At 42.0% G+C, this 25,523-nt stretch overlaps 2 protein-coding genes across 2 annotated transcripts in view; one reads left to right on the top strand and one right to left on the bottom strand.

The window, feature by feature from the left end:
• otog (otogelin) overlaps positions 1–7,987 on the top strand; it is a gene marked incomplete at both ends in the record, with an annotated part of 83,151 nt that extends 75,164 nt beyond the window's left edge. The window contains 7 exons of the mRNA XM_080771734.1: positions 708–783; positions 996–1,177; positions 1,330–1,434; positions 1,662–1,781; positions 2,969–3,014; positions 7,028–7,107; positions 7,787–7,987. Of these exons, the coding sequence (XP_080627860.1) occupies positions 708–783; positions 996–1,177; positions 1,330–1,434; positions 1,662–1,781; positions 2,969–3,014; positions 7,028–7,107; positions 7,787–7,987 (810 nt within the window). The remainder of the gene's footprint in view (positions 1–707; positions 784–995; positions 1,178–1,329; positions 1,435–1,661; positions 1,782–2,968; positions 3,015–7,027; positions 7,108–7,786) is intronic.
• Positions 7,988–12,174: 4,187 nt separating this feature from the next.
• LOC308320969 (extracellular calcium-sensing receptor-like) lies at positions 12,175–21,750 on the bottom strand (the record flags this gene model as incomplete). The annotated part of the gene is made up of 8 exons (XM_080771722.1): positions 12,175–13,088; positions 13,174–13,297; positions 13,368–13,595; positions 14,546–14,821; positions 15,009–15,157; positions 15,388–15,604; positions 21,217–21,280; positions 21,638–21,750. 8 exons carry the CDS (start codon positions 21,748–21,750, stop codon positions 12,175–12,177), a joined length of 2,085 nt encoding a protein of 694 aa, XP_080627848.1.
• Between the last annotated feature and the right edge of the window lie 3,773 nt (positions 21,751–25,523).

Below are 25,523 nucleotides of genomic sequence, written 5' to 3'. Positions count from 1 at the left end.
ACCATTTCTGTTGTTAGAAGATGCTTAGCTTCCTAACCATACCCTTTCTTGCTTAGCTTCCTAACCATGCCATTTGTTAACCAGGTGCTTGAAAAACGCCTGGACTATTTGACATTTGCTACTATCCAGTGTTGTTTTCTACCTTTTTCCACTGACGAAAACTAAACGGAAACTACATGAAAACTATTGAAAGCTATGATGACTAAAACTAAGACTAAATATACTGACGATTTTGTCAACAAATATATTTGTATATAAATATACAGTATAAGTAATTTGAAAAGGTGACGTCAGCGCCGATTTATAAACATTTTCAGTAAAAAGCTGCAATGATTTGACCAAATGTGGAAGTGTGAATATGAAGCCCAGTGTGTGGTTCTTCCAATCCAAATTGGATGAAATCCCATCAAGTCGAGATTTTGACAAACAATCAAATGTTTACGCCTAAGGGGCAAGCCACTTGGAAGAGCATTCTTGCATGTGTCCTGTCCGTCCTTTAGTCTGTCTGTCTGTCTTGTCTGTCTTGTCTGTCTTGTCTGTCTGTCTGTCTGTCTGTCTGTCTGTCTGTCTGTCTGTCTGTCTGTCTGTCTGTCTGTCTGTCTGTCTGTCTGTCTGTCTGTCTGTCCAACATGAGTGTTCTGTTGGCAACATGACTTGTGACGAAGGTTTACCATTTCATGCCAATTAGCTTTATGTGTTTTATGAAGGGAGAAATGACACAACTGGACAGGGCCGCCATGGTGGACTCGCCGAACCAGTGTTCTTGTAAAAGATACAAGTGTGGTAAGCATTTGTGCGTGTGTGGCTGGTTTCTCACGTCTGTCCTCTCACCAAATGTCTTTATGCGTTAACCCTGTTTAAATGTTTATGTTCTCTGTAAACAGAAGGAAGGAAAACTGTTACCACGTGGTGACGTGGCATCCTAAATGAACTCAAACCGTCTGACCTGTGTGTGGTGTGTGTGTGTGCGCGTGCGTGCCTGCGTGCGTTTGCAGTGCGCGACGCGGTGTGCCTGCAGGACGGCGCGCTGGGCGTGATGCGTCCCGGACAGTCACTGGCGGAGCACAGCGAGGACGGTCTTTGCCACACGACTCAGTGTACCCGCACTCAGGACCCCGTCAGCGGATACTACCAAATACGCTACGTCACCATCAACTGCTCTGCATCCTGCCAGCCTGTACGTACGCTCGGGAAGAACCACAGTTGTAATGGATTGATTTGATATATATATATATATATATATATATATATATATATATATATATATATGATATATATATACACGGTAAAACAGAGAGTTTGCAAGGATGTGTGTTTTGTCTTTTTCAGAATCAGGTGTACATCCCACCTAAAGACCAGCAGACCTGCTGTGGCGTCTGCAGGAACGTCTCCTGTTTGCATGTGAATGAGAATGGAACGACAGCGATGCACAAGGTAGGATGGAAGGAAGGAAGGAAGGAAGGAAGGAAGGAAGGAAGGAAGGAAGGAAGGAAGGAAGGAAGGAGGAAGGAAGGCGCCTGAGGGCGAGAATTAACGCATCCGCCTCGTTGACGGCAGACTGCTGGGCATGGGGGGTCAGACCAACATGGGATGATGGGATGAGTTATGGAATGAAATAACGGAATTATTAAATCTTTGGTGTTGTTGCTCTGTGTTTACAGCCTGGGAAGACATGGACGTCTAACTGTATGAGGTACGACTGCTCCGACAGTCATGCGGGGCCCACGCTGATCAGCTTCCCCTACAACTGCCCTCCCTTCAATGAGACAGAGTGTATGAAGGTCAGCACGCACGCACGCACGCACGCACAAATGAAAACAGGTGTTATGCCATTATACACGTGTTTTTTGTGATCTGTGCCCTGTATCAACGCTCGGAAATAGAACTGTGTTCTTAGACACGTCAATAGGTTTTGACCATAGACTGTAAAAAATATGGACAAAGCGTTCCGCAGGTCTAACATGAACGTAAAATGAAGCCTGTCAGTCCTTGCAATGGAAGTCGCCATCTTTCTAGATCCGTTTGGGCCCAGCTGGCCCATTGGCTGGCCCAGACAACGAGGCGGGACTTCCCCCCTTCTTCTTCGTTGGTTTTTATTTTAACTCGAGTGGGTGGGGGATCCCGTTCATAGACTGTAACGGTAGCCACGCCCCTCAGAACATGCGCGACTTTATGGTCATTATTTTTATAAATGGGACCATAATTTTCCAAAAAGAATATTATGACATTAGAAATGAGACTTTAAACTAGTGACTGGAAGCGAAAAGTATTCATGACCATGTTTATTAAGGTAATACAGTCTAGGTGAAGTTGGGCCCAAATACATGGACTTCTATGGGGCTATGGGTTTTTTTGAGCCCAATGACAGCGCCACAACAGGCCATTATATGAACTTTCATTTCCTTAGTGGCTTCACAAAATATCTGTCTGACTGCCTCCCTGGTTTTGACGCACCCACTCGACGCCTCCAGTGTGCCTTCAGCAGTTAAAAGTATTGGGTGAAGACTATAGTGGCCTTTATTGTCGTACGGCAAAAATAGCACAACTACAAGCTTTTTGCTGTAGTTTTTGAGTTTTTATTGTTGTATATAATAATGCATGAATACCAGAGAACTCGCCAGTTTACAGAGTCGCCACGGCGAAAATTCTTCATCGAGGTCTTCATCGTTATGCTAACATGCTGTGTAGTATGTCAAACTCACAGATGTTATAGTTCATTTCCAGAGTGATCAAATTATTTTGTCCAATTCAATGGTCAGCTAGATGATGATAAAAAGGTGAGAATACCAATGATAAGTAGGCCTACCATTTCAGGAATTGTTTACTAATGAATTCCATTGTTTCTGCAATGCAATTTAAATGAAGGTGAAGTAAAACTAAAATGCACTAAATCTGTAAACTGGCGAGTTCTCCAGATACCTAATGCATGCAAATGGTTATAACCTATGTGACTGTTGTCTTGACTCAGGTTGCTGGGAGTATAGTAAGTTACATGGACGGATGCTGCAAGATATGTAAGTGATTGATTGACAAGTGTCCGTACTGTACTGTACTGTAGCTACAATAGAACCTCTTCACCGCTGCTTTAACATGTTTTCTCACAAATACATGTTTGCCCTTCAGTCGGTTTTAGCCATGCACTTTTTTGAACATTGTAAATCGTGGCTGATATATCTTCGTTTGCTTAAAAAGGGGGGCTCACACCTAATCCGTAATGTATTTCTGTTGTTGCAAAATCACACATTGAGACAAAATTGGGTATGATTATTGATTACAATATTACTGACGTGTTTCACATTTTTTGCAAATATTTTTGCAAATATATTTCCCACAAATTTGATTTAATTGTATGCCTGCATTATCAACTCAACTATATCGCAACACAATGCATCTGTAATGATTCAGTAATCACTGTTTAACTCTCCCCTAGCCTTGCCCGAGATAACGAGATTAATTTATCTTTGCACAGGTAGCCAGGGACGAGATACAGAGATTTGATAAATTAGCGTTAATCCGGTTAATTATTTTATTTTATTACCTTATTTTAGCTCCATTGCTAGTCACCATTAGCATCCATGTAAGAAACAGCCAAAATCCCTGCATGCACGACTGCACTAGGGCATCAAGCAAATAGTCGACTATTCAACTAGTCGACTAGTAAATCCACTAGTCGAACTTGTTGGTACTAGTTGACTAGTTGTTAAGAAACAAAAACTTATTTTCTTTCCCGATTTTGTAGGCCTCAAGATCAGGTAGATTATAGTTACACAGTACACAGTTTTTAAAGGTATATTCAGTGATTTCACTCAAAAAACCTTAGGTTTCGTTTTTGCCTTGGGACCCAAGCTTTCATCCAATCAGGATAGAGAACCAAAAACGAAACCTAAGGTTTTTTGACCCCCAGGGGTTAACTGGGGACAGGGAGGAACTCCTTATATGGTAAGCACACTCTATAGTAGAGAGGATTATCACAACAAAACAAAAAAATAAGTGCTATTTGAATTAAGTCTTTTTACATAATAGGTAGTTAAACAACTAGTAAACTAGGCAACTAGTCAACTAGTAAAAATGACTAGAAGTGAATGCCCTATAACCTGCACGCCGTCTTTATTGACATTATGGCTCATAATGAGATGAAGCAGGCATGATCGGAGCCTAATAAAACATTAATTCAAGCTCCCGCTAATCAAAACAATGATCGCTTCGCTACTAGGCCTCTGTGGGCCTCAGCATGCAGAGCCGGGTGTACGGGTATGAGTACTTTCACTTTCAGGCAAAACAGCAAAACCTCTTCTTCTCTGCTCATGCTGCACATTTAGCTGGCACTCACCACCTACCACACCTACCCCCCCCCCCCCCCCCAACCCCCTCTTGGCGTCTAAGCAGTTAATAATAATTCAACTTGAATCCAAATTGAACATTAGTTAGTTAGTTAGTAAATTCTGTTCACCTGACTTCACCTGAGAACAACACACTCAACGGATTAGGTGTGAACAAGGGGTTTACCCTGGAGACCTATAGTATTGTTCCTGTTTACCAAAGTGTTCTTTTGTTACAAAGTCAGCGTCAGATAATGTGTCTACTGTGTAACGTGTAATGACACTTGTACGTACATTAGGAACCTTTGGCATGCTTTTCAGTGAACCTCCAGCATTCGTTGCAAAAAAAAGAATGAGAAATATGATTTTATTCATTCAAAAGCAATATTGAAAGATATTAAGCATTGTGCTTTTTATGATGTTAAGTGAATTATGTGTGCAAATCAAATAGACTCCAGTCCTTGATTGCTAGAATCCTTCATTGAAAAGCATAAGATGACATGCATGTGGGTTTTGTGGTTTAATGTGCTCACCCTCATGTACCCAATCCCTTACCAGGTACTGGATACTCTCTCTTCCCTTTCCCAGTTAGTCCATTGACACCCACAGTTAACACAAACTGTGAACGAGGTACCGAAACATGGCTTGAAAAATAAACAAAAAAGAAAGAAAGAAACCGAAACGGAAAACAAACTACAAAATCTAAGGCTTGCCAGCACCATTGTTGATATCCAACAATGTACTTCCCTCCAAAATGAGATGCTAAAAGTAACAAATAGCGACAAACTTTGGAAAACTTTAAAGGACGTTCTTTACAAAGTACAACAAATATAGTCCACCCCATCCCTAAGACCCCATTCCCTCTCTCTGTGGACCACATACATGACATGGCTAAACTCTTTCCCCATTTTTGCACTGTCAGGGCAGTGCATTGTTGATTGCCAACAATGTACTGTTGGTAGTGGCCAAGTAGTTTCCATTTAGATGTCTGCATGTGTGTGTGTGTGTGTGTGTGTGTGTGTGTGTGTGTGTGTGTGTGTGTGTGTGTGTGTGTGTGTGTGTGTGTGTGTGTGTGTGTGTACTGTGTAGCAGCTACTGATGTGGGCCTTGGTGTTGGGATCTGTCATCTGCTTGGGTAATATGGTATATACTGCACACTGTAGAGGTTCCATTGTTTTTTACTGCATGCCTGCAGCACTGCCTCAACAACATTTAAAGTAAATGGATTGGTATGGAAATGACAGCCCTAAGAATGTTGGCATGAAGAATGACAGTTATGCCACAGTTTTATGATATGTGCCTGCTTTAGTTGAGCTGTAAAAACTTGAGCCCATGTTTTCTGCCATCTGGACAGATCATAATTATGTGTGATGGACAGCAGAAAGAATTGTACAATTGCTGCTAGATAGATCATCAATTGATTATTTATTCATTTGTTCATTTAGACTAGAGGACTCATGCATCTACAGTCCAATGTGTGTTAGTCTCCGAAAGGCATAATACATTGTTACATTTTACAGTATAACAAAGCTTTTGTTTGACAGTTACTTTAAAATCCCAGCCACATTAGCACAGATCTCTCATGTCCTCCTCACATGACATGAGGTGGATGTCTTCTCCTAGGCCCTAGGACCTAGTGACCTAGGGACTAGGGACCTAGGGACATAGGGACTAGGGACCTAGGCACTAGGGACCTATAGGGACTATGGACCTAGGGCGTCGTTGTTGTTCTTCAACTGAGAGAGGGCTTGCTTCCACTTACCTAACTTAAAGGAGTAGTTCACCCAAAAGTTAAGCAAGTAATTCGACCAAAAAAACCCCAAATCTGCATGAACTCCAGGCTTCATGCGGTGTGTAATTGATAGAAAACTAGTCATTTCGTTTGTGCTGAACTACCCCTTTAAAGGGCTCTGTGCTTCAGACCTTAAAAAGGATCATACCAACGTCAATACATGTCTTTGTCTATTCACATTCGACCTATCATACATAAACATACCTGTTTATTGATATATCTTTTGATTTCACATATATATGTTTATTGTTTACGTTTTCTAAACCTCACTGTGAGGTTTTGAAATACATTCAAACACAATGACAGCAATGACAAAATAGTGGCACGACGTCTTCTTGGAAAATCAAACAAATGGTCCGCAGTAGACCAGATGTGATTCATAGTCAATGGGCTAAACATGCCAGACCACCGGTATGGTCCTTTTAACAGTCTCTTAAACTTGATAAAATAACACACTATCAAAAATCACAGCATTATAACTGAATAAAAACCTTTTATGATGTACTAACTAGACGATACTGGCATCATCAAGTAGTTGTAAACTAAACTTTTGACTGCCCTCTTGTTGATTGACACGACCGCCAATGGCTCAATTGCCACCATCCACAAACACATGGGTACAACATGGACGCAATTATGACATCACAGAATCAATTAAATAAATACATCCTGCACAAATGGATCTTGACCTACCATGCTTTCTGCCCTGCTGTTCCCTATCTCATCCCTCTACTAAAAAATAAGCAACCAACTTGGGAAAACTCCTGCATGTATTTGCAAGAGCCTGCTTTTTCTTCCAGGCTCTCGCAAGTCTGGACATTTTTTTTTAACCCTGAGAGTTTTGGAAACATTCTCTCCCCTGTTTGAATGACTCCTAGCCATCTCAATTTGGCTGTTTGTTATTTTGTGTGAACAGGTAAAGAAGATGGCAAGTCGTGTCAGAAGGTGACAGTGAGGATGACGATCCGAAAGAATGACTGCCGCAGTAACAGGCCGGTATGTCGGAAAAGACCATCACGAATACTGTCACGACGATGATGCTGATGTTATCTTCTCGTATTATATTCTCATCATGTCATACTTGTTATTATCAGTCTTAGATACAAAACCTTCACTACTCTCACCGGCGTAGGGTCCATTGGGGTCACGTGGGCCGTGGCCCAGTCTGACGTCGAAGAGAGGGGGGGGCGGTCAGTGAGACTTCAGGGCAGCGGCTATGAAGCAATATAGCACTAACGGGCAACGGTTAAGGGATCTCTTAAAGGGATCTCTTAAAGCCAAGACTGGTGATTGGTTAAATTTGGTTTAATTATTGCAACGCCCCAAACCATGCACCTATGCATAATATAACGGGTATAACAGAGGTGTTTAAGGGATTTAGACAGGTAACCAAAATACCAACTTTAGTGGGGGGAACACCCCTTTCCCCACTCCTAAAACCCCAAATAGTGGCTTTATAGAAAGATGAGACAAAAATGCCCATAGGGCACATATAGGGCTCCACTTTCGTCACTGCTAAACCCCTTATCCCTAAACTTCTTTGCCTTTTTTTTTTTTTACTATTTTGCGAAACATTTTTGAATAGTTAAAATAGCAGTAGTGCCTGACTCTACTCTACTTCGAAATGCTTGTGTCGTCGTATAATTCAACAAGCGCTTAATTGTCCTCGTTGCAGGTGAACATAGTGTCCTGTGACGGGAAGTGTCCGTCGGCCAGCATCTACAACTACAACATCAACACGTACGCCCGCTTCTGCAAGTGCTGCCGCGAGATGGGCCTCCAGCGGCGCTCCGTGCAGCTCTACTGCAGCGGGAACTCCACCTGGGTCAGCTACTCCATCCAGGAGCCCACGGACTGCTCCTGTCAGTGGTCCTAGGCGCACGCACACACACACACACACACACACACACACACACACACACACAGACACTCACACAAATAAACAGGGTTGGATTTGCATGGGGGGGGTGGATTACATGCCGATGCTTTTGATAATATATCTCCACTTTGGCCGATCTTTTTTTTTTAATCACAGCTAGGGGATATGTTTTTTCTGGGGATATGGGGGATAGGGGATATGTTTTTTCTGCTTTTGGTCAGACTGAATTAAGTCTTAAATGCATACATTTCCTCTTGGGAAATGTAGACTCTCGATATGTTTGATATTATCACAATTTAAGGAAATGTGCCCCCCCCCCCCCATTCATACACATAGACATGCTGCAGCTACATACAGACACACAGTCACAGAGTTCTACATGAATGTCTCGTGAACAACAGGCACGGGCAAACCAAAAGGTGATCTTGAATAATAGCTCCTTGAAACTATGCTATCCTCCTGTACAATATACTACACTAACTATAATATAACTTTAACAAAGTTATTCACACATAGTTCAACCACTGGAAGTTTGTCTAGTTTAGTTATATAAGAGAATATAAAGGTGGTGGTGATGAACAGGCCATACCTACTGTTAAGAAGACCCTCACAGTTCTGTTAAATATGGACTACCATGATTTTTTCCCCAAAACATGATCATCGGGTACTATGATTATACTAGATAAGATTTATTTCAAAAAAGTGTACAGAAAGTGTTACAATTATGTTTTAATGTGGCCACACCCACCAGTTCATTAAGTATACCTGGTTTTCACCTTAGCACCACCCACCTGAACTTAAGCCTGCCCCCCCCCCCCAGCTGTTGTTGTATGATGATGTGGGAGGGGTTAGGGTTATGATGTCACTAAAATGGTGTTATTTCGATTAGGGATTTTGACTCAAAGGCTTTCAGCTTTCAGGAAGAAACCAAAAATATACAGGGAAGACATATTTGAATATGATAACCACACCTGGGGGGTCTATTAGAGTGATGTTAACTCCATAGACACATGCAAAACAGAAAAATTACAAAGATCACAGCACTCCATCCTTAAGGCTATACTCACTATTTATCTGGGAGTAAAAATACCTCCCCCTGTAACAAACAAAATGACAAAATGAGACAGAGAACTAGAAAACCAAGGAGGTGTGATTCAGGCATCACCTCCCATCACTTCATATGTATATGTTGTGTATTTGAGAATCAGGCATCACCTCCCCTCACTTCATATTTATGTTGTGTATTTTTAGTAACAAATATTTACCCACAATTCTTCATGTTGTGCCTTGTTTGTAAATAAGTAAAGTCTTTGTTGAAATATTTTCTCTTTATTATACATTCTATAGATACTTGACTTTTTAGGAAGAAATATTAATAATTCAACATGTTGTATATCGGGTGATATCAATACATATACCTTATATAATCAATGGTAGCGAAGGTATTGCTAAGGTTATTCTGAATAAACTCTACGTGGAGCACTTTATTTATTTATTTGACAACAATCCAGCAGAACCCCTTTTAATTGTGTCCGCAACGGTGTTGTCGGAGAGCATTTAGCCCTAATGTTTGGCCTTGAATTGATTGAACACATTGAGCACTAAACCCATGGCTACACTGACAATAGAAGTCACAAGCTCATTCATTTCGCTTTTTATTTCATGATCAAATTTCAGACACAAATAAATTGTGGTTAAGCACAAGTTACTCACTTGAAGGACTTGGTGAACTTGGTAACTTTTGTTTTGTGTGTGTTTTTGTTTAGATGGATGCATGTATTATTATTTTGGGTCAGAGCCTGTTTGACTTTATCTAAATCCATTATTGTTGTATTGATTTTGTCTTTTGAGCAGCACATGAGGATAGCAGGGTCGAACTGAATTTGTACCATGCAAATGTACATTTGTGTTTTCAATAAATATTTCCTCATAAAACAGATGAATACTGTATGCATTGGTTTTACCAGGGTTTCCGTTAAACTGTGTCAACTTACAAGTAGCTTATAAATACTGTATACAGTAGTAATATACTTGTCATTGTGTTTTCAAGGAAAAAGCAACCGTCAGGTGTGTGTGTGTGTGTGTGTGTGTGTGTGTGTGTGTGTGTGTGTGTGCGTGCGTGCGTGCGTGCGTGCACGAGCTCGGGTGGCACAGTGGTAATTAAAGTACCTGCCCCACCACCAGAGACGGTCACTATTGTATATCTATTAATGCATGTATTTGAAATAAGTATTTGAAATACTTTTTCGTTTTTTCTCATTTGTATTTGGCTGGGACGGACACTTTCAGATCTTGTATTTTGACTCTCTGCTCCAGTGTCCTCTCCTCCTTCACTGCTGTACACAGTACCGCTCCTGTGATGCACTGGACCTGCCTTGTTCTGGCTGAGACGCGGTGGTAGTAAAAATATGTATTTTGTGTATTTAAAATACATAAAATTTACATTGGTTTATAGAATTATAGTACAAAGCGATAAGGCAGGACCAAGCAGGAAGGCAATAAGAATAATATGCATAAGAAACATGGAAGACTAAACGTGAGAAAAAGACCATGGAATTGTGACAGGGTCGACTCATACACCGAGTTGGTGGTGCCCAGATTTGAACCCATGACCTTGTGTTGCAAAGGCAAGAGCTCTACCTACCGAGCTAACAAGCAAAATCATTCATTGTTTTTGTAGCAAGTTGTTCAAGGATAACTAATGATAAGGTGGGTATAAAGATTTATGAATTGACTGCGTATAAACCAGAAAATATACCAGAATCGGATGAGGAGCTCAATGAGTGAAAACCAATGAAATGAGTCTGAAACAGGGATTAAAGGTTAACTGAAAAAATATTATTAAACTTTAAGTTGTTGACTTGAAAAGTCCCAGTTCAGTTCAGGGAAAGCAGTCTCTTTCTCCAATTTGGAGAACCAGATTACCACATTTGTGGGTGAAGGGGGGTTCAGAGTTCCTGGTCGGCTCACCAGGTCTGGGTACCATCCGGTACCAGAACCATCCATGCAAGGCAATCCTTTCAGGACACAAAAAACCTGAACTGAAAAGCCAGGTGTCCAAATCAGTCTTTGTTTCAAAATCACTGTTGTACAACATCAAATAATCTATCAATTCATGTGTGTGTGTGTGTGTGTGTGTGTGTGTGTGTGTGTGTGTGTGTGTGTGTGTGTGTGTGTGTGTGTGTGTGTGCGTGCGTGCGTGCTGGTGGTATTAGCGAGGTGTTTCAGCTTTCCGTGCAGGGACGGAACACACATGTGGTGATTGGATGGAACACACATGTGGTGATTGGATGGAACACACATGTGGTGATTTGAAGATTGGGCATCTTTGGGTGTCCCACCATTCAATTTGATTCCGATTCTTGAGGTCACGATTCAATTCAAAATCGATCTTTTCGATTCGACTCCATAGTCTCCAATCTCTATCCAAAAACAATTTGATACATAGGATTTCAGCAAAATCTACTTTAGTAAAAAGCTTGTATAATTGTAAAGGTTTTAAGGTCAATCCAAGACAACAAATGTACTAAACGGTTTTTACTTCTGACTGAGTCTGACACTCAGTTTATTTTTCTCACTCAGTTACCAGAACAATACATTCAAGTTAAAACTGCTGTAATATAAATACAATTGGTAGGCTTAGGCTATGTGGTAGTAAAAATGCACACATGCATGGTATGCAGAAACCCATAAGGTATTACACAGGTACTTTGAACTCACTAACTTGTAGTGCACAAGTTAGTGCATATTGTAGTTGTTACGTCCCGACCAAAGAGGTCCAGTTGTTATTTTGTGCAAAAGTGCATTTTTGGTTATTTCCCCTACCATAAGCCCTCAATGGGGTTGGATTTTTGTGCTAATTCGCTTATTTCCATCTAAATAAGTAGTAAGAGCCGGGTAAAAACTCATCTGTGGCTCCCGACATGCACGGCAGGTTAAAACTAAACTGTGGCGGGTTCAAACTAACCCGTGGCGTCCTGTGAGGTTAGTTTTGGGTGTTGTGTAGAGTGTCTCATGCCTGTAGGACTGTACATCGGACCAAACACATACACCCCATGTTTGCTTCACTGATTGTGTTACTGCTTTTAGTTTATCTGGTAGAAGTTTTAATCTTCTAACAAGGTTATCAGCAGTCCGATATATCCATATACATGTCAAATACACACAAATAGCCTAATCTGCTTCTACGTCTTGGTGGCACCTCGACTCATGATGGACTTCTTAGTGTTTTTCTCAGGTTTCAAAATGATCATATAACACTTTGGTCCAAACAGCACCAGCAAAATGCCCAAACTAGATGCTAAAATAGCAAACACCTCCACTACATCGGCATATTTGCCTGGAGAACTGATATATGCTGGTATGAAGGCTATCCACACGGCACAGAAGATCAACATGCTGAAAGTAATTAACTTAGCTTCATTGAAGTTGTCTGGAAGATTCCTTACCATGAATGCTAGGAGGAAACTGAGGAGTGCTAGTAAGCCAATATAACCTAGTAACACCGCAAAACCAACTGTTGATCCAACATTGCACTCATAGACTATCTTTTCAGAGTAGTATTGTGTGTTTTTATGAGGAGTTGGTGAGGCAGACACAAGCCAGGCTGTGCAGATTATTGCCTGGATTGAAGTAAGAATCAGAACTGTTCCTCTCTGCTGCATAGGACCAAACCACTTCATGATGTCTGCACCACCAGGCTTGGAGGCCTTGAACACAGCCAGCACCACCATAGTCTTTACCAGGATGCAGGAGACACACAGCACAAAGCTGATCCCAAATGCTGCATGCCTCAGCTGACAAGTCCAGAGCCTCGGACGGCCAATGAACAGGAGTGAGCACAAGAAACATAGTTTGAGTGCAAGCAAGAGTTGGAAGCTGAGTTCTGAGTTGTTGGCGCGGACCATGGGCGTCTCTTTATGATAAACAAAGATCCCCAGGACAATAGCACAGACAAATGTTCCTAGCAATGAGATGGTTGTTAAGGAGATTCCCAGGGCCTCATGGTAGGACAGGAACTCAATGCTCTTAGGGACACAGTGGTCACGCCGGGGACTGGACCAGAAGTCCTCTGGACAACTCGTGCACTCTGTAGAGTCTAACAAATAGGACAAGATTAAAGGGACAGACGCGTATCTTCTTATAACCTTCTGTACATATACTGTAGCTACATTATACCCTACCTGTCTCATTGCTGAACTCTCCCTCGGAACAAGCAATGCAGTCAAAGCAGCAGACAGGTTCATCTTTCCTTCTGGCCACACGGGTTCCAGGAGAACAGCTCTCACTGCACACCGACCGAGGAGGCTACAGAGGAAAGTAAAAATGATCAGTTTAAATATAAATTTCATTCAAAAATGTAGAAAGCTGAAATTACTTTTGCGGATTGAAAGTTCCAGAAGATTCTGTCTTCATTGAGGGTGAATTCTTCATCTCCGGAGGCTGTCATCTTGACCACACCTACGTTGTGAATCTTTGTGCTTCCATCAGGGAGCCACGCCCAGTTCAATATATCGAAGATTGGTAAAGCATCACCATTCTCATCAAAGTATACAGGATCACCACCAGATGTGGTGAAGTTGACCTTTTCCAGGTAATAGAGAAGCTAGAAATGGTGAAGAGCAAGAGACTTTAAAAACATACTTGAGGATCGTATTATGTTATACCACCACCAGCCTCATTACTAAATCATGTGCTCTACCCCTTACATTATGCATTGCCTTTGAACAAAACCATATTCATGATGTCACCCACAAATTAAGGAGTGAGGAAGACTTCTGCATCTTGTGTGATTATTGCATAATGAAGAGAGGCATGACCGCATTTCTAGACAAGAAGACACAGCGGTAAACGTGTATTTTATTTAAAATACCACCAGACAGAGCAGCGGAATGGATCTGTCATAATCCATCCACCTACTCCGGCAGCTGCCTGTCACGGCCCCTGCCAGTGTCCTGTGTGTGTCTATTTGTGATAGTGTGTCTGTGTGTGAGCATGTGTGGGCGTAGGCTTGGTTCCTGGCTTTCCAGATTGGCACACCTGGCTCTGATCATCCAATCTCACTCACCTGCCTGCCATCTTCTCATCACCACCACTCCATAAAAGCCCTGGTTTCCTCGCCACACGCTGCGAGATCGTCCCACAGTTCTCCGTGCGGTAACGCTCTACTATTGCTTTGTTCCAGTGTTTTTTGGTTTTTCCTTCTGCCTCAGTTGCCTGCCTGTTTGCCTGCCAGCCTACCTGCTAGGCAGCCCCTGCTAGCTTTCTGAAAAGTAGCCAATGTACAAGCTCATTCTGGACAGTTGCCTATCTACAAGCTCATCATTTTGTTTGAATAAACACCCTTGGACTTTGCCCTCCTTGTCGTGTCTGCATTTGGGTCTGCCAGTTTGGTTAAATGTGACACTGCCGGTCTAACTTTATAAACCCCACAGGGTTTTCTAAGTCTCACCTGCACAACCCAATAATAATGATGTTTTTTCAAATGTGTTTTTAAATGTGCAAATAAACTATAAATAAAAAGAATCCTACAGGTTAACTGAATTAATATCCCACCTGCCATGGCTGTATTGTCTGCAAACTGGCACAGCTGTGCCCAGGGAAAGGCCCTCTTCCTGGCACACACTGCAACATGTCATGGAGGGCGTGGGCCAGAGCATACACAGCCTTGTACACATTGTACTCTGCCCTGAGGTCAGACATATCCAACAGGGCAGTTTCTGCCATTACCAGGTCCTCTTGTCCAGTACACACCCTTCCACCAGCGTCCACCCACTCTGGTGGAAGGGGTGAAAATTTACACTGAAATGAGTGTTCCCAAAACTGCCTCACCTGAAAGAACACAGTTAATTCATAAGAATACCTGTAAATACAAGTAATTGATTCATGTATTGATTATTCACTTCATTCACAGTTTGCAGATACTACAGTGGTACAATTATACAATGGTGCAAAAAGTACAACACAACATGTCCTAAGGGCGTGTGTCTGTTGTGGTCCTGTGTCCAAGAATACTTACTATGTTATCCTCATGGTCATTGTCAGGACGTATTTTTAACAAAAAGTCCTTGAGACCTGGTATCTCTCCACGACGGATGGCAAAACCCAGGGTGCCTCTGAGGTATGGTAGGTAGTGAGGAGACTGGAGATAACCGTCAGCCCACCAACCTGAAGTGGCAGGTAAGATCCATAGCAGACCTGTCACATTCTGCTTAACCACCTGTTCATCGTTTCGAAAGAAATGAAAGGCATGGATGTCTTTCTTTCAATGCATTCTCATTTTAGATTCTTCTAATTACGAAATGCCTGAATTAACATCCTCCACAGATGTATCGTAACACAAACCTCATCCAAGACATTATGCATATAGGCCCCGTATCCAAACATAATGACCACACGAGCTGTGGAAGTCTTCATCACAGTGACAATCCTCTGGAGTTTATCCAGGTCATTGTGGAAGGGCAGAGCCTCTGAATAAGCCACACAACCCAGACCAGACTGGTCCAAGCCAGACTGGAACAATCGGGCGACGTCACGGCCAGCATCATCATCACTGAACAACAGTCCTACCCAGGTCCACTCCAACCATCTCATAGTCTGGAGCATAGCTCGCACCTGAGTGGACCAACAATGGACGGAAATGTACTTATGTGGCCGGCAGGTTAATATTGGATTTCTGTTATAGTATTGATTTCTGTCACGCCCACACCAGTGTGAGCGCACCTGCACCAGGTTCTACACTGAGCCAAGGTTACTTATTGTCCGCCGGACCGAACTCTGACTTATAAGGCTAGCCTAATCCCTATCGGAACCGACGCCCCACGGACAGCCTTCCCGGAACCCTGACCCACGCTATCCCTGTATACCTACTACGCCTCTGCCTTTTCCCTTGACTTTAATAAAACCCGTTAAATGTTTTTGCTGCCTGCTTTTGAGTCCAATCCTTTCTGGTGCCTGATAGATTTCAGCTGTTACAATTCCAAACATGCAAACATGACCCGCTTTAATTACTTGCGCAAGCAGAGCGCGCAAGTACTAGTTTCGCCCAGCACGATATTCGATGCGTATGCACCGTCCCAGCATATTCGATGCGTATGCACCGTCCCAGCATATGACGTCAGGGTATAACTAGCTCTCTATGATGACGTAATAAAGATGTGGATTAAAGGACCCAATGCAAGAGTGTAATTGGTTTTCGATGGTGATGTAATGACGATATGTTTTAGTGTCGGGAGTATTAAAGGTAATGCTCCTATGTATACATGTATGTAATCTGGCACCACTGCCGTATCAGGAACAAGTAGTCATTACGTCATTTGCTGGGACGGTGCAAACGCATCGAATATGCTGGGACGGTGCATACGCATCAAAAGTGCCGCAAAGTAACCACAGTATTCCGCTAATCAACTTACTAATTACATATACATAGACACAGAGACATTTAGTATTAATATCACTATAGTCCAAGATTAAAGGTAGAGTAAGTGATTTCATTCAAAAAACCTTAGGTTTCGTTTTTGGCTGTGGGACCTAAGCCTTCGTCCAATTAGGATAGAGTCAAAAACGAAACCTATGGTTTTTTGATCCCCCAGGGGTTAACTGGGGACAGGGAGGAACTCCTTATATGGTCAGCACACTCTATAGTAGAGAGGATTATCACAACAAAACAAAAAAATAAGTGATATTTGAATTAAGTGAAATTACTTACTCTACCTTTAAGTCAATTTAAAGCAATTGACAATTTAAAATAAATAATTAAATAATTATACTGTATACGAGATAACATATTTTATTTCAGTTTATATACCTTTTTTTTCATCAGATATCGATGATTTATTTTTCTTTGAGAAACTAAAAAGGGATCCAGAATAATTCTAAATCGATAAAACTGTATTTCTTTTATAGATAGAAACTAGAAAGATAGAAACCATACTTCATAATACTACTTTTTTACATGCATAAAGCAGGTAGGTAGCAATTGGCTAAACCTAACAGTTTGTAGTGGTCGACAGTACTTGCGCGCTCTGCTTGCGCACTAATAGGCCATCCTACTAGTGTGCAACAAACAAGTAGGCACTCGACAGAGTGCAGTTCTAGTTATATCTATAATGGTCAATATTAGTAGAATAAATACAATTTAAATTGTCTTTTTATGTCCAATGCATTTGAATTTAAGTATACGTTTAATTTAAGTTAACATAAGTATAAATAAATGCATTTGAAATTAAATAAAAATGTTAGCAAATAATAATTCAGGAGTCTGTTAAAAAATTGCTAAAATAGAAGATCCCAAACTCAAAACGTGTCGCAGAGCGATGCGTGTTGAGCTAGAATGGAGATAAGATATGTCTACCCAACAGTGTACACAATGTGGCCCTCTGGAGTCAGTGTGGAAATCTAGTGGCCCTCTGGAGTGAGTGTGGAAATATAGTGGCCCTCTGGAGTGAGTGTAGAAATACAGTGGCCCTCTGGAGTGAGTGTAGAAATATAGTGGCCCTCTGGAGTGAGTGTAGAAATATAGTGGCCTTCTGGAGTGAGTGTGGAAATAAGTGTGGCCCTCTGGAGTGAGTGTGGAAATATAGTGGCCCTCTGGAGTGAGTGTAGAAATATAGTGGCCCTCTGGAGTGAGCGTAGCAATATAGTGGCCCTCTGGAGTGAGTGTAGAAATATAGTGGCCCTCTCCTACATCAAAGTTGCCCACCCCATGAGTATTCCAGTTTGTGAAACATGAACTATTAGATACCAACACATCTATTGTTATAGAAGTTCACCTGGAAGACAAAACTTGGCATTGTTCTGAAGAAGGATGGGAACTGAGTCCGGTCGCTCAGACAGGAACAACCTGCATAGTAACTTATCTGGAAAAACAGAATAAAAACAAATACAACATATCTATTCTGTAATGTACTAGATAGGTATTCAACTGTGCGTCTGGTACCCTCAGGGCAGTGCTAATCAACTCACAAACCCCTGCTTAATGTATCTGCGGCCAACAATGAAAATATAATATTAGTTATTTTTTAACAAGATTTTTGTTATTGTATTGTAAAAGGTTGTATGGCCTGATGTCAACTTAGTATTAACCACTTACTTTATCACCTGTGATAATCTGTTCATTATATGTTCTCTTCACATTTTGTGAATGAAGCCTCATTTTGGTCTTCAACCAGCCAAAATTCTCACTCGTCTCCCCCTTCTCCGCTCCCTCCATTGGCTCCCGGTCGCTGACCGCACAGAGTACAAAACTCTGATGCTGGCATTCAAAGCAACCAAAGGTATGGCAACCCCATATCTTGCAAGTCTGATCGAACCCTACAAACCCTCCCGAGCGCTCAGATCAGCCAGCAGGGAAGCTGGAAGTACCTTCACTAAAAACGCTCCACACGTCCCAAACTCTTCTGGCTCCAAAACTATGTAATGCACGTCCCATTACCATCAGAACTGCAGCCTCTTACACCGTGGTTTGAAAGCCTGTGACTCCATCATGGCACTTAGCACTTGCCGTAGCCCCGACATTTTTTATGTAGACTATAGATAGCATTTTATGTAGACTTAATAGCATTTTTATGTAGACTTATACTGTAGCATTTTTATGTAGACATAGCACTATAGAGCATACATGCATAGTTCTATTGTATAGATATTCCACTGTTACGTTCTCAGCTTACGTATGATTCAATATAACTATGTTTAACGTACTGTATGTGATGTATTGCGATGCTTTTTGTTCTTGCTTAATGTAAGTCGCTCTGGATTAAGAGTGTCTGCTAAATGCCTAAATTGTAAATTGTTGTAACTTCATCAAAATGTTTTTGTTCATTGAGGTTTGGCTGGAAGTAGATGGAAATGTGGCTTTTTACTCTGTGTTTCCTTCATCTTTAGACTAGAATATTTTTTTGTTACACCATCACTAAACACAGGTATATTTTACCCAATGTAAAATATTCCATAAAAGAATATCTCTCATCCAAATATATTGAAGTACAGCAATTCATGCATGGCAACTTGAGCTATACTCTTCTTCAATATTTCATCATTTTTTCACAAAAAATACAAAGAGTAGATTTCATGGGGCCTATCACTGAAAAATGATGTCATGATCATGGCCATAATTTGACGACACTTTCTATAGCTGCTTTTAACCCTCCACTGTGTGGATTCAGAATGACCAGGTCATAAACGTACATAAGGTGATTAATGATACCTATAAGACAGCCTGTATTGCACTTATTTAATTCACGAAGGAAGGTAGTGGAAATACTGTAGCTGGCAATCATTTCCTTAATTGCAAAAATGCATAACACTGTGCCCGGGTTAATTTTTTTTATCTGAACTGGTTATCTGCAGTAAAGACCAACATTTCCAGATGTACAAACATGATTCTTTCCAATACTGTGGAGAGGATGCTGGCCAGAGATTCGGATATGCTGTTTGAGAACCTTACATGTCCTGCCATTGGCAATTCAGTAGAATGCAGTGCGTTGTCAGAAACAGAACAGTTCAGTAGATTGTCAGTGCATTGTCAGAAACAGAACAGATCAGTAGATTGTCAGTGCATTGTCAGAAACAGAACAGATCAGTAGATTGTCAGTGCATTGTCAGAAACAGAACAGTTCAGTAGATTGACAGTGCATTGTCAGAAACAGAACAGTTCAGTAGATTGTCAGTGCATTGTCAGAAACAGAACAGTTCAGTAGAATGCAGTGCATTGTCAGAAACAGAACAGATCAGTAGATTGTCAGTGCATTGTCAGAAACAGAACCGATCAGTAGATTGTCAGTGCATTGTCAGAAACAGAACAGTTCAGTAGATTGTCAGTGCATTGTCAGAAACAGAACAGATCAGTAGATTGTCAGTGCATTGTCAGAAACAGAACAGATCAGTAGATTGTCAGTGCATTGTCAGAAACAGAACCGATCAGTAGATTGTCAGTGCATTGTCAGAAACAGAACAGATCAGTAGATTGTCAGTGCATTGTCAGAAACAGAACAGATCAGTAGATTGTCAGTGCATTGTCAGAAACAGAACAGTTCAGTAGATTGTCAGTGCATTGTCAGAAACAGAACAGTTCAGTAGATTGTCAGTGCATTGTCAGAAACAGAACAGTTCAGTAGAATGCAGTGCATTGTCAGAAACAGAACAGATCAGTAGATTGTCAGTGCATTGTCAGAAACAGAACCGATCAGTAGATTGTCAGTGCATTGTCAGAAACAGAACAGTTCAGTAGATTGTCAGTGCATTGTCAGAAACAGAACAGATCAGTAGATTGTCAGTGCATTGTCAGAAACAGAACAGATCAGTAGATTGTCAGTGCATTGTCAGAAACAGAACCGATCAGTAGATTGTCAGTGCATTGTCAGAAACAGAACAGATCAGTAGATTGTCAGTGCATTGTCAGAAACAGAACCGATCAGTAGATTGTCAGTGCATTGTCAGAAACAGAACAGATCAGTAGATTGTCAGTGCATTGTCAGAAACAGAACAGTTCAGTAGAATGCAGCGCATTGTCAGAAAAAGAACAGTTCAGTAAGGGGGCATTGTCAATGTAAAAGATCCTGAATAGATATTGTTCCTCTGCTGGACACTTCTTTTCAGTAGCAAAGCAGTAGCATTAACATTAAACCTGCAGGGAAGACATGCATTTCCAATCACTAAAGTGTGAAGAGTTGGAATGGCACATCTGTAGGTCTGTTTAGTTTACCTGCCTTGTCTTTAAGGACAGGCTCTAATTGTACAGAGGTGATTGACTCTGTACCATGAACCAACAGACCTGTAAAACACAGGCCAAGGGCAGTTACTTACCACTTTCACGTAAAACAAAGGCGGAAAAAAGACAGAATAAGAAAGAAAAATAGCAGCCTACAAGCTCAGATCATGTCACACTGTGACCTTGTTGATCGGCTGTGTTTGATACTTTTGTCTAACACTAGCATAATGAAGAAATAGGGCATTAAAAAAGCATTACAAGTTGAAATATGGAGAAAATAGGCTATGGTGAAAGGGGATAGGAAACTTACCATGGGCACTCTGTATACACCTAATATTCTAGAGAGGGTAATAGAACTTTTTGAGGTACTAGGACCCACAATTCCAAGTACTGGAGGAGACCCAACACAGCTCTGATCCAGTGTAAACTGCTCCTCTCTCCCACTGATCAGTGACAACGCTGCAGGGACTGCAACTCCAACCGTAGCACAGGTGTCATAGATACTGTATCCCAGACTCACATTGGGGAGCAGGCTGGGGTCTCTGTTGATCTCAGTGATGGCAAAAGCCATGATCTGTGCCCATCTGAACGCTGGAATGTAAAAACTAACACACACAATTACACTGTAGCCTTGCATATCATTGCTGTCGGTCATAAACCTTGTATCTCCATATTTAAACGTTTTGTTTTTGTTTAATAAATTACTTACTTCGTGTACTACAGTGTGACAAAAAAATATAGTTATATTTTTGAAGAAAATATTTAAGTGAAAGTGCTTGTGACTATAAATAATAACTACCCTAGATCCATCCAAACACATGTTCTGAGAAGGTTTCCACCCGACAGCCTATAACTTTGTAGAAATATACACATCAACTAATCATGTTTCTATACATCAAAGAAAGGTTGGTGTTGTCTTGCTGGCTATTCGTGATACTCACCGACTGCAGGTGGGCTTCTGTTCCTTGGACTGTGTGAAAGTCAGCTCAGGGAACACAGAGGAGACGTGGGATGGATACAAACCACCCAGAAGCACATCTCCACCCTTGTACATTCTGCCAGGATTATACGGTGCCTGTAACTCACAAGAAGAGGACGAGGATGAAGACAAAGGAGAGAAGGAAGAGAACATCATCAAGTATGAAAACAGTTGTATGTCTAAAGAAGCCCTCATGACTGTCCTCCTCTGTCTCCAGTTGTTAGGTTTTATACACAGTGCAGTGCCGTCCCCTGTGCCAGATGACGACATTATGCAATCTTTCACAACACCGATCTGGGCCTTTAGGCACACAAGTACTGTACTTAAGTTCAATTTTGAGCTATTTGTATTTCACTTGAACATTTGTCATTTTCACAAGTTAATAGTGTGAGATTTATAGATTTTGGGGCCTAATATTTTTATCAAGAATTGATCAATGTGACCAATTGACCAAATGACCATTGGTCATTGGACCAATGGTCCACATACTGTACAGTGTACACTGTACAAAAAAAACGAAAGGGCACATTGCCAAAAGGGCAGGGGGTGCTCTAGCACCCCCTAGTGTCTATCTGTGCACGCCACTGCATGGTCATTTCCAATGCTTTAACTTCAACTCCACTGCATCTCAAATCCCAATATTGTACTTTTACTCCTCTCCATTTATTTGGAAACTTTTAGTTACTTTGTAGTAATTTGTATTATTACAAAACATACATTATAACCACTTCAGCCTTATATACATTTTGGCCATTTGAAAATAGCCGGTTGCAACGCATTGTGAGCTTGTAGATCATCTATTTAAAAAAAGATTTTTTTTAGACATTTGAAATGGGCAATATTCTATATAATGAGTAGGCTACTTTTACTGTTGGTACATTAAGTACATTTTGATGCCATTACTTTTCTACGTTACGAGAGACAATGAGATCTGCAATAAACTTGCAAATCGGTTCGCAACATGTCGCCTTAGTCAGTGGCAGGTTGGTGGTCAGTGTTAGGTTGGTGGTCAGTGTCAGGTTGGTGGTCAGTGTCAGGTCGGTGGTTAGTGTTAGGTTGGTGGTCAGTGTTAGGTTGGTGGTCAGTGTCAGGTTGGTGGTCAGTGTCAGGTTGGTGGTCAGTGTCAGGTTGGTGGTCAGTGGTGGTCAGTGGCAGGTTGGTGGTTAGTGTCTTGGTGGTCAGTGTCAGGTTGGTGGTCAGTGGTGGTCAGTGGCAGGTTGGTGGTTAGTGTCTTGGTGGTCAGTGTCAGGTTGGTGGTCAGTGTCAGGTTGGTGGTCAGTGGCAGGTTGGTGGTCAGTGGTGGTCAGTGGCAGGTTTGTGGTCAGTGGCAGGTTGGTGGTCAGTGGTGGTCAGTGGCAGGTTGGTGGTCAGTGGCAGGTTGGTGGTCAGTGGCAGGTTGGTGGTCAGTGGTGGTCAGTGGCAGGTTGGTGGTCAGTGTCTTGGTGGTCAGTTGCAGGTTGGTGGTCAGTGGCAGGTATAGGGTCAGTGGCAGGTTGGTGGTTAGTGTCAAACCAAACTCAGCTTCTTCTACGCAACGGTAGAGTCTGTTCTCCTATACGGCAGTAAGTGCTGGACCCTGAAGCCTGAAGCCTACTCTGCAGAAGTCTCTAGACGGGTGCTATACCAGAATGCTGTGTGCAGTACTTAACATCAGTAAGAGCACACATGTTACCAACAAGAATCTGTATGATGGAATGACGCAGGAGCGCAAAGCACCAACGAGCTGGCCAGATGTGTGGAGAACCGGGATTACTGGAAGTGACGATGGAGGGCTCGTCTGAGGACGACCTTGGTTGCCGGTCAGTGGCAGGTTGCCGGTCAGTGGCAAGTTGCCGGTCAGTGGCACTTGGAGAATTCGAGCGCCATAAAACTGTTCAGCTCTGAAGTTGTTAATCAGAGCAGTGGTCAGTCCTCCCCACTTCTCAGGTGGCCACTCCTGATTACCGCTGAAGTGTGAGGGAAAACAAGAGCAAAGCCCAAGGCATCTTCAACTCACCAGTTGTGTCCAAAATGACAGTCCCTTAGTGATGTCATGCATGCAGGCAGGCACGCAGGCACGCACGCAGGCAGGCACGCAGGCAGGCAGGCAGGCATGCATGCACGCACGCGCGCGCACACACACACACGCGCGCACACACACACACACACACACACACACACACACACACACACACACACACACACACACACACACACACACACACACACACACACACACACACACACTCACACACACACAATGATGTTATTTAATTAACCCTTAGAGGCCTTAGAGGCCTCTAAGCCGGGTTAGGTTGAAACATTGCAATAACACCAATTAAATATCACATGGTTCAATGCGTTGTGTTTGTGTGGGTGTTTGTGTGGGTGTGTGTGTTTGTGCAGTCAGTAGGTTAGGTTTTGTGACCTGCAGTGTGTGTGCCTGCGTGCGTGCATACATTACATAAATTACACAGATGCATTAAAATACTATATAAAATGCATTCACATAAACACAGCAACAGTGATCATGAACAATAGGGAAAAGGTGAACTATTTAAACATTTTCTTATTTAAAATGTCCACAGCAGTTGGCACAAACAAAGTTTTGTAACCCTTCTTTTTAGCTAATTTTGCCCTAAGCCTCCTGCCCGATGGCAACAAGTCAAATTCAGAGCGAAGAGGGTGGGTAGAATCATTGTAAATCTGAATTGCTTTTTTGGTTATGGAGCAGTTGTATATGTCCTTACTTACCTGGTTGACTACCTGGGTGGGTTTGTTTTTATCTCTAACTGAGAGATTCCCAAACCAAGACACGATGTTACACTCTCAGTGAGTGATCTATAGACCATGGTCAGGGTGTGTTGCCAGGGTGCTATATTATCTGCATTGGTCTGAAAGGTGAGTTTATTGTCTATGGTCGTTCCCAGATATTTAAATTCACTGACCTGCTCCACTTCCTCCCCACTCATAGTAACAGGCCTAAAGATGGACCCTGATTCCTGAACCCTCTGCTCTTGACCCCCCTCCACAGCTCCTTGGTCTTAGTGACATTAAGGTCAAACCAGGTGGCATACGGTCAATGTGCTGGGAGTAGGAGAGACTGGAAACGTCCTGCAGGCAGGCAACCAAGGCCATATCATCAGCGTACTTCATGAGAGAGAACGTTCTGTGTTGTTGTATTTCAACACATTTGTGTATAGGGAAAATAACAGAGGGGATAAAACGCACTCCTGTGGAACGCCAGTATTTAGGACAAGGCAGTCAGACAGAGTGTTATTAATACAGACTCGTTGGGGTCTCTCTCTCAGAAACTCCCTAATCCACAGAATGGATTAGGGACAGAATTACTACTGACGTTCAGGTCACACAGGCCTTTTAGGAGAAGACGGGGTTGGACCGTATTCAAAGCAGAGGAGAAGTCCATAAAAAGGACACAGACATACTGTATGTTTTAGGCTTGTCTAAGTGACTATGTATTTGATCCAATAAAGTTAGTGGCAACCACTCAAAAAGAAGATAGCCACTAGCTGGCGCCACCGCACTTCATTGGGTTGCCTTTTGACAGTGGTGACACACAGAGTCACAGTGTCTCTTTATCATTGGGGGACAGCAGGTGAAAATTACTCTTTAAAATAGGGGAGTTTAAGTTAATGTCTGATGAAATGCCATTTAAGGTCTTTAAGAACACCATAAAGAAATAGTCTACATCTGGTCACATTGGTCAGCTGTCCATACACACCCAAATTATGCAATTCCATCACTGTTTAACACTAGCATGACTGAACTCACCTACTATACTCTGGCGGCTGAATGGTCAAGATGACCGTGTTTTTCGTGTGATTCCATTCGCCACTCTCTCACCAATC

This window comes from Protomyctophum bolini (assembly GCF_963924005.1).
Source record: "Protomyctophum bolini genome assembly, chromosome: 1".
Taxonomy (NCBI): Eukaryota; Metazoa; Chordata; class Actinopteri; order Myctophiformes; family Myctophidae; genus Protomyctophum; species Protomyctophum bolini.
This window is presented reverse-complemented; position numbering and strand designations above follow the sequence as displayed.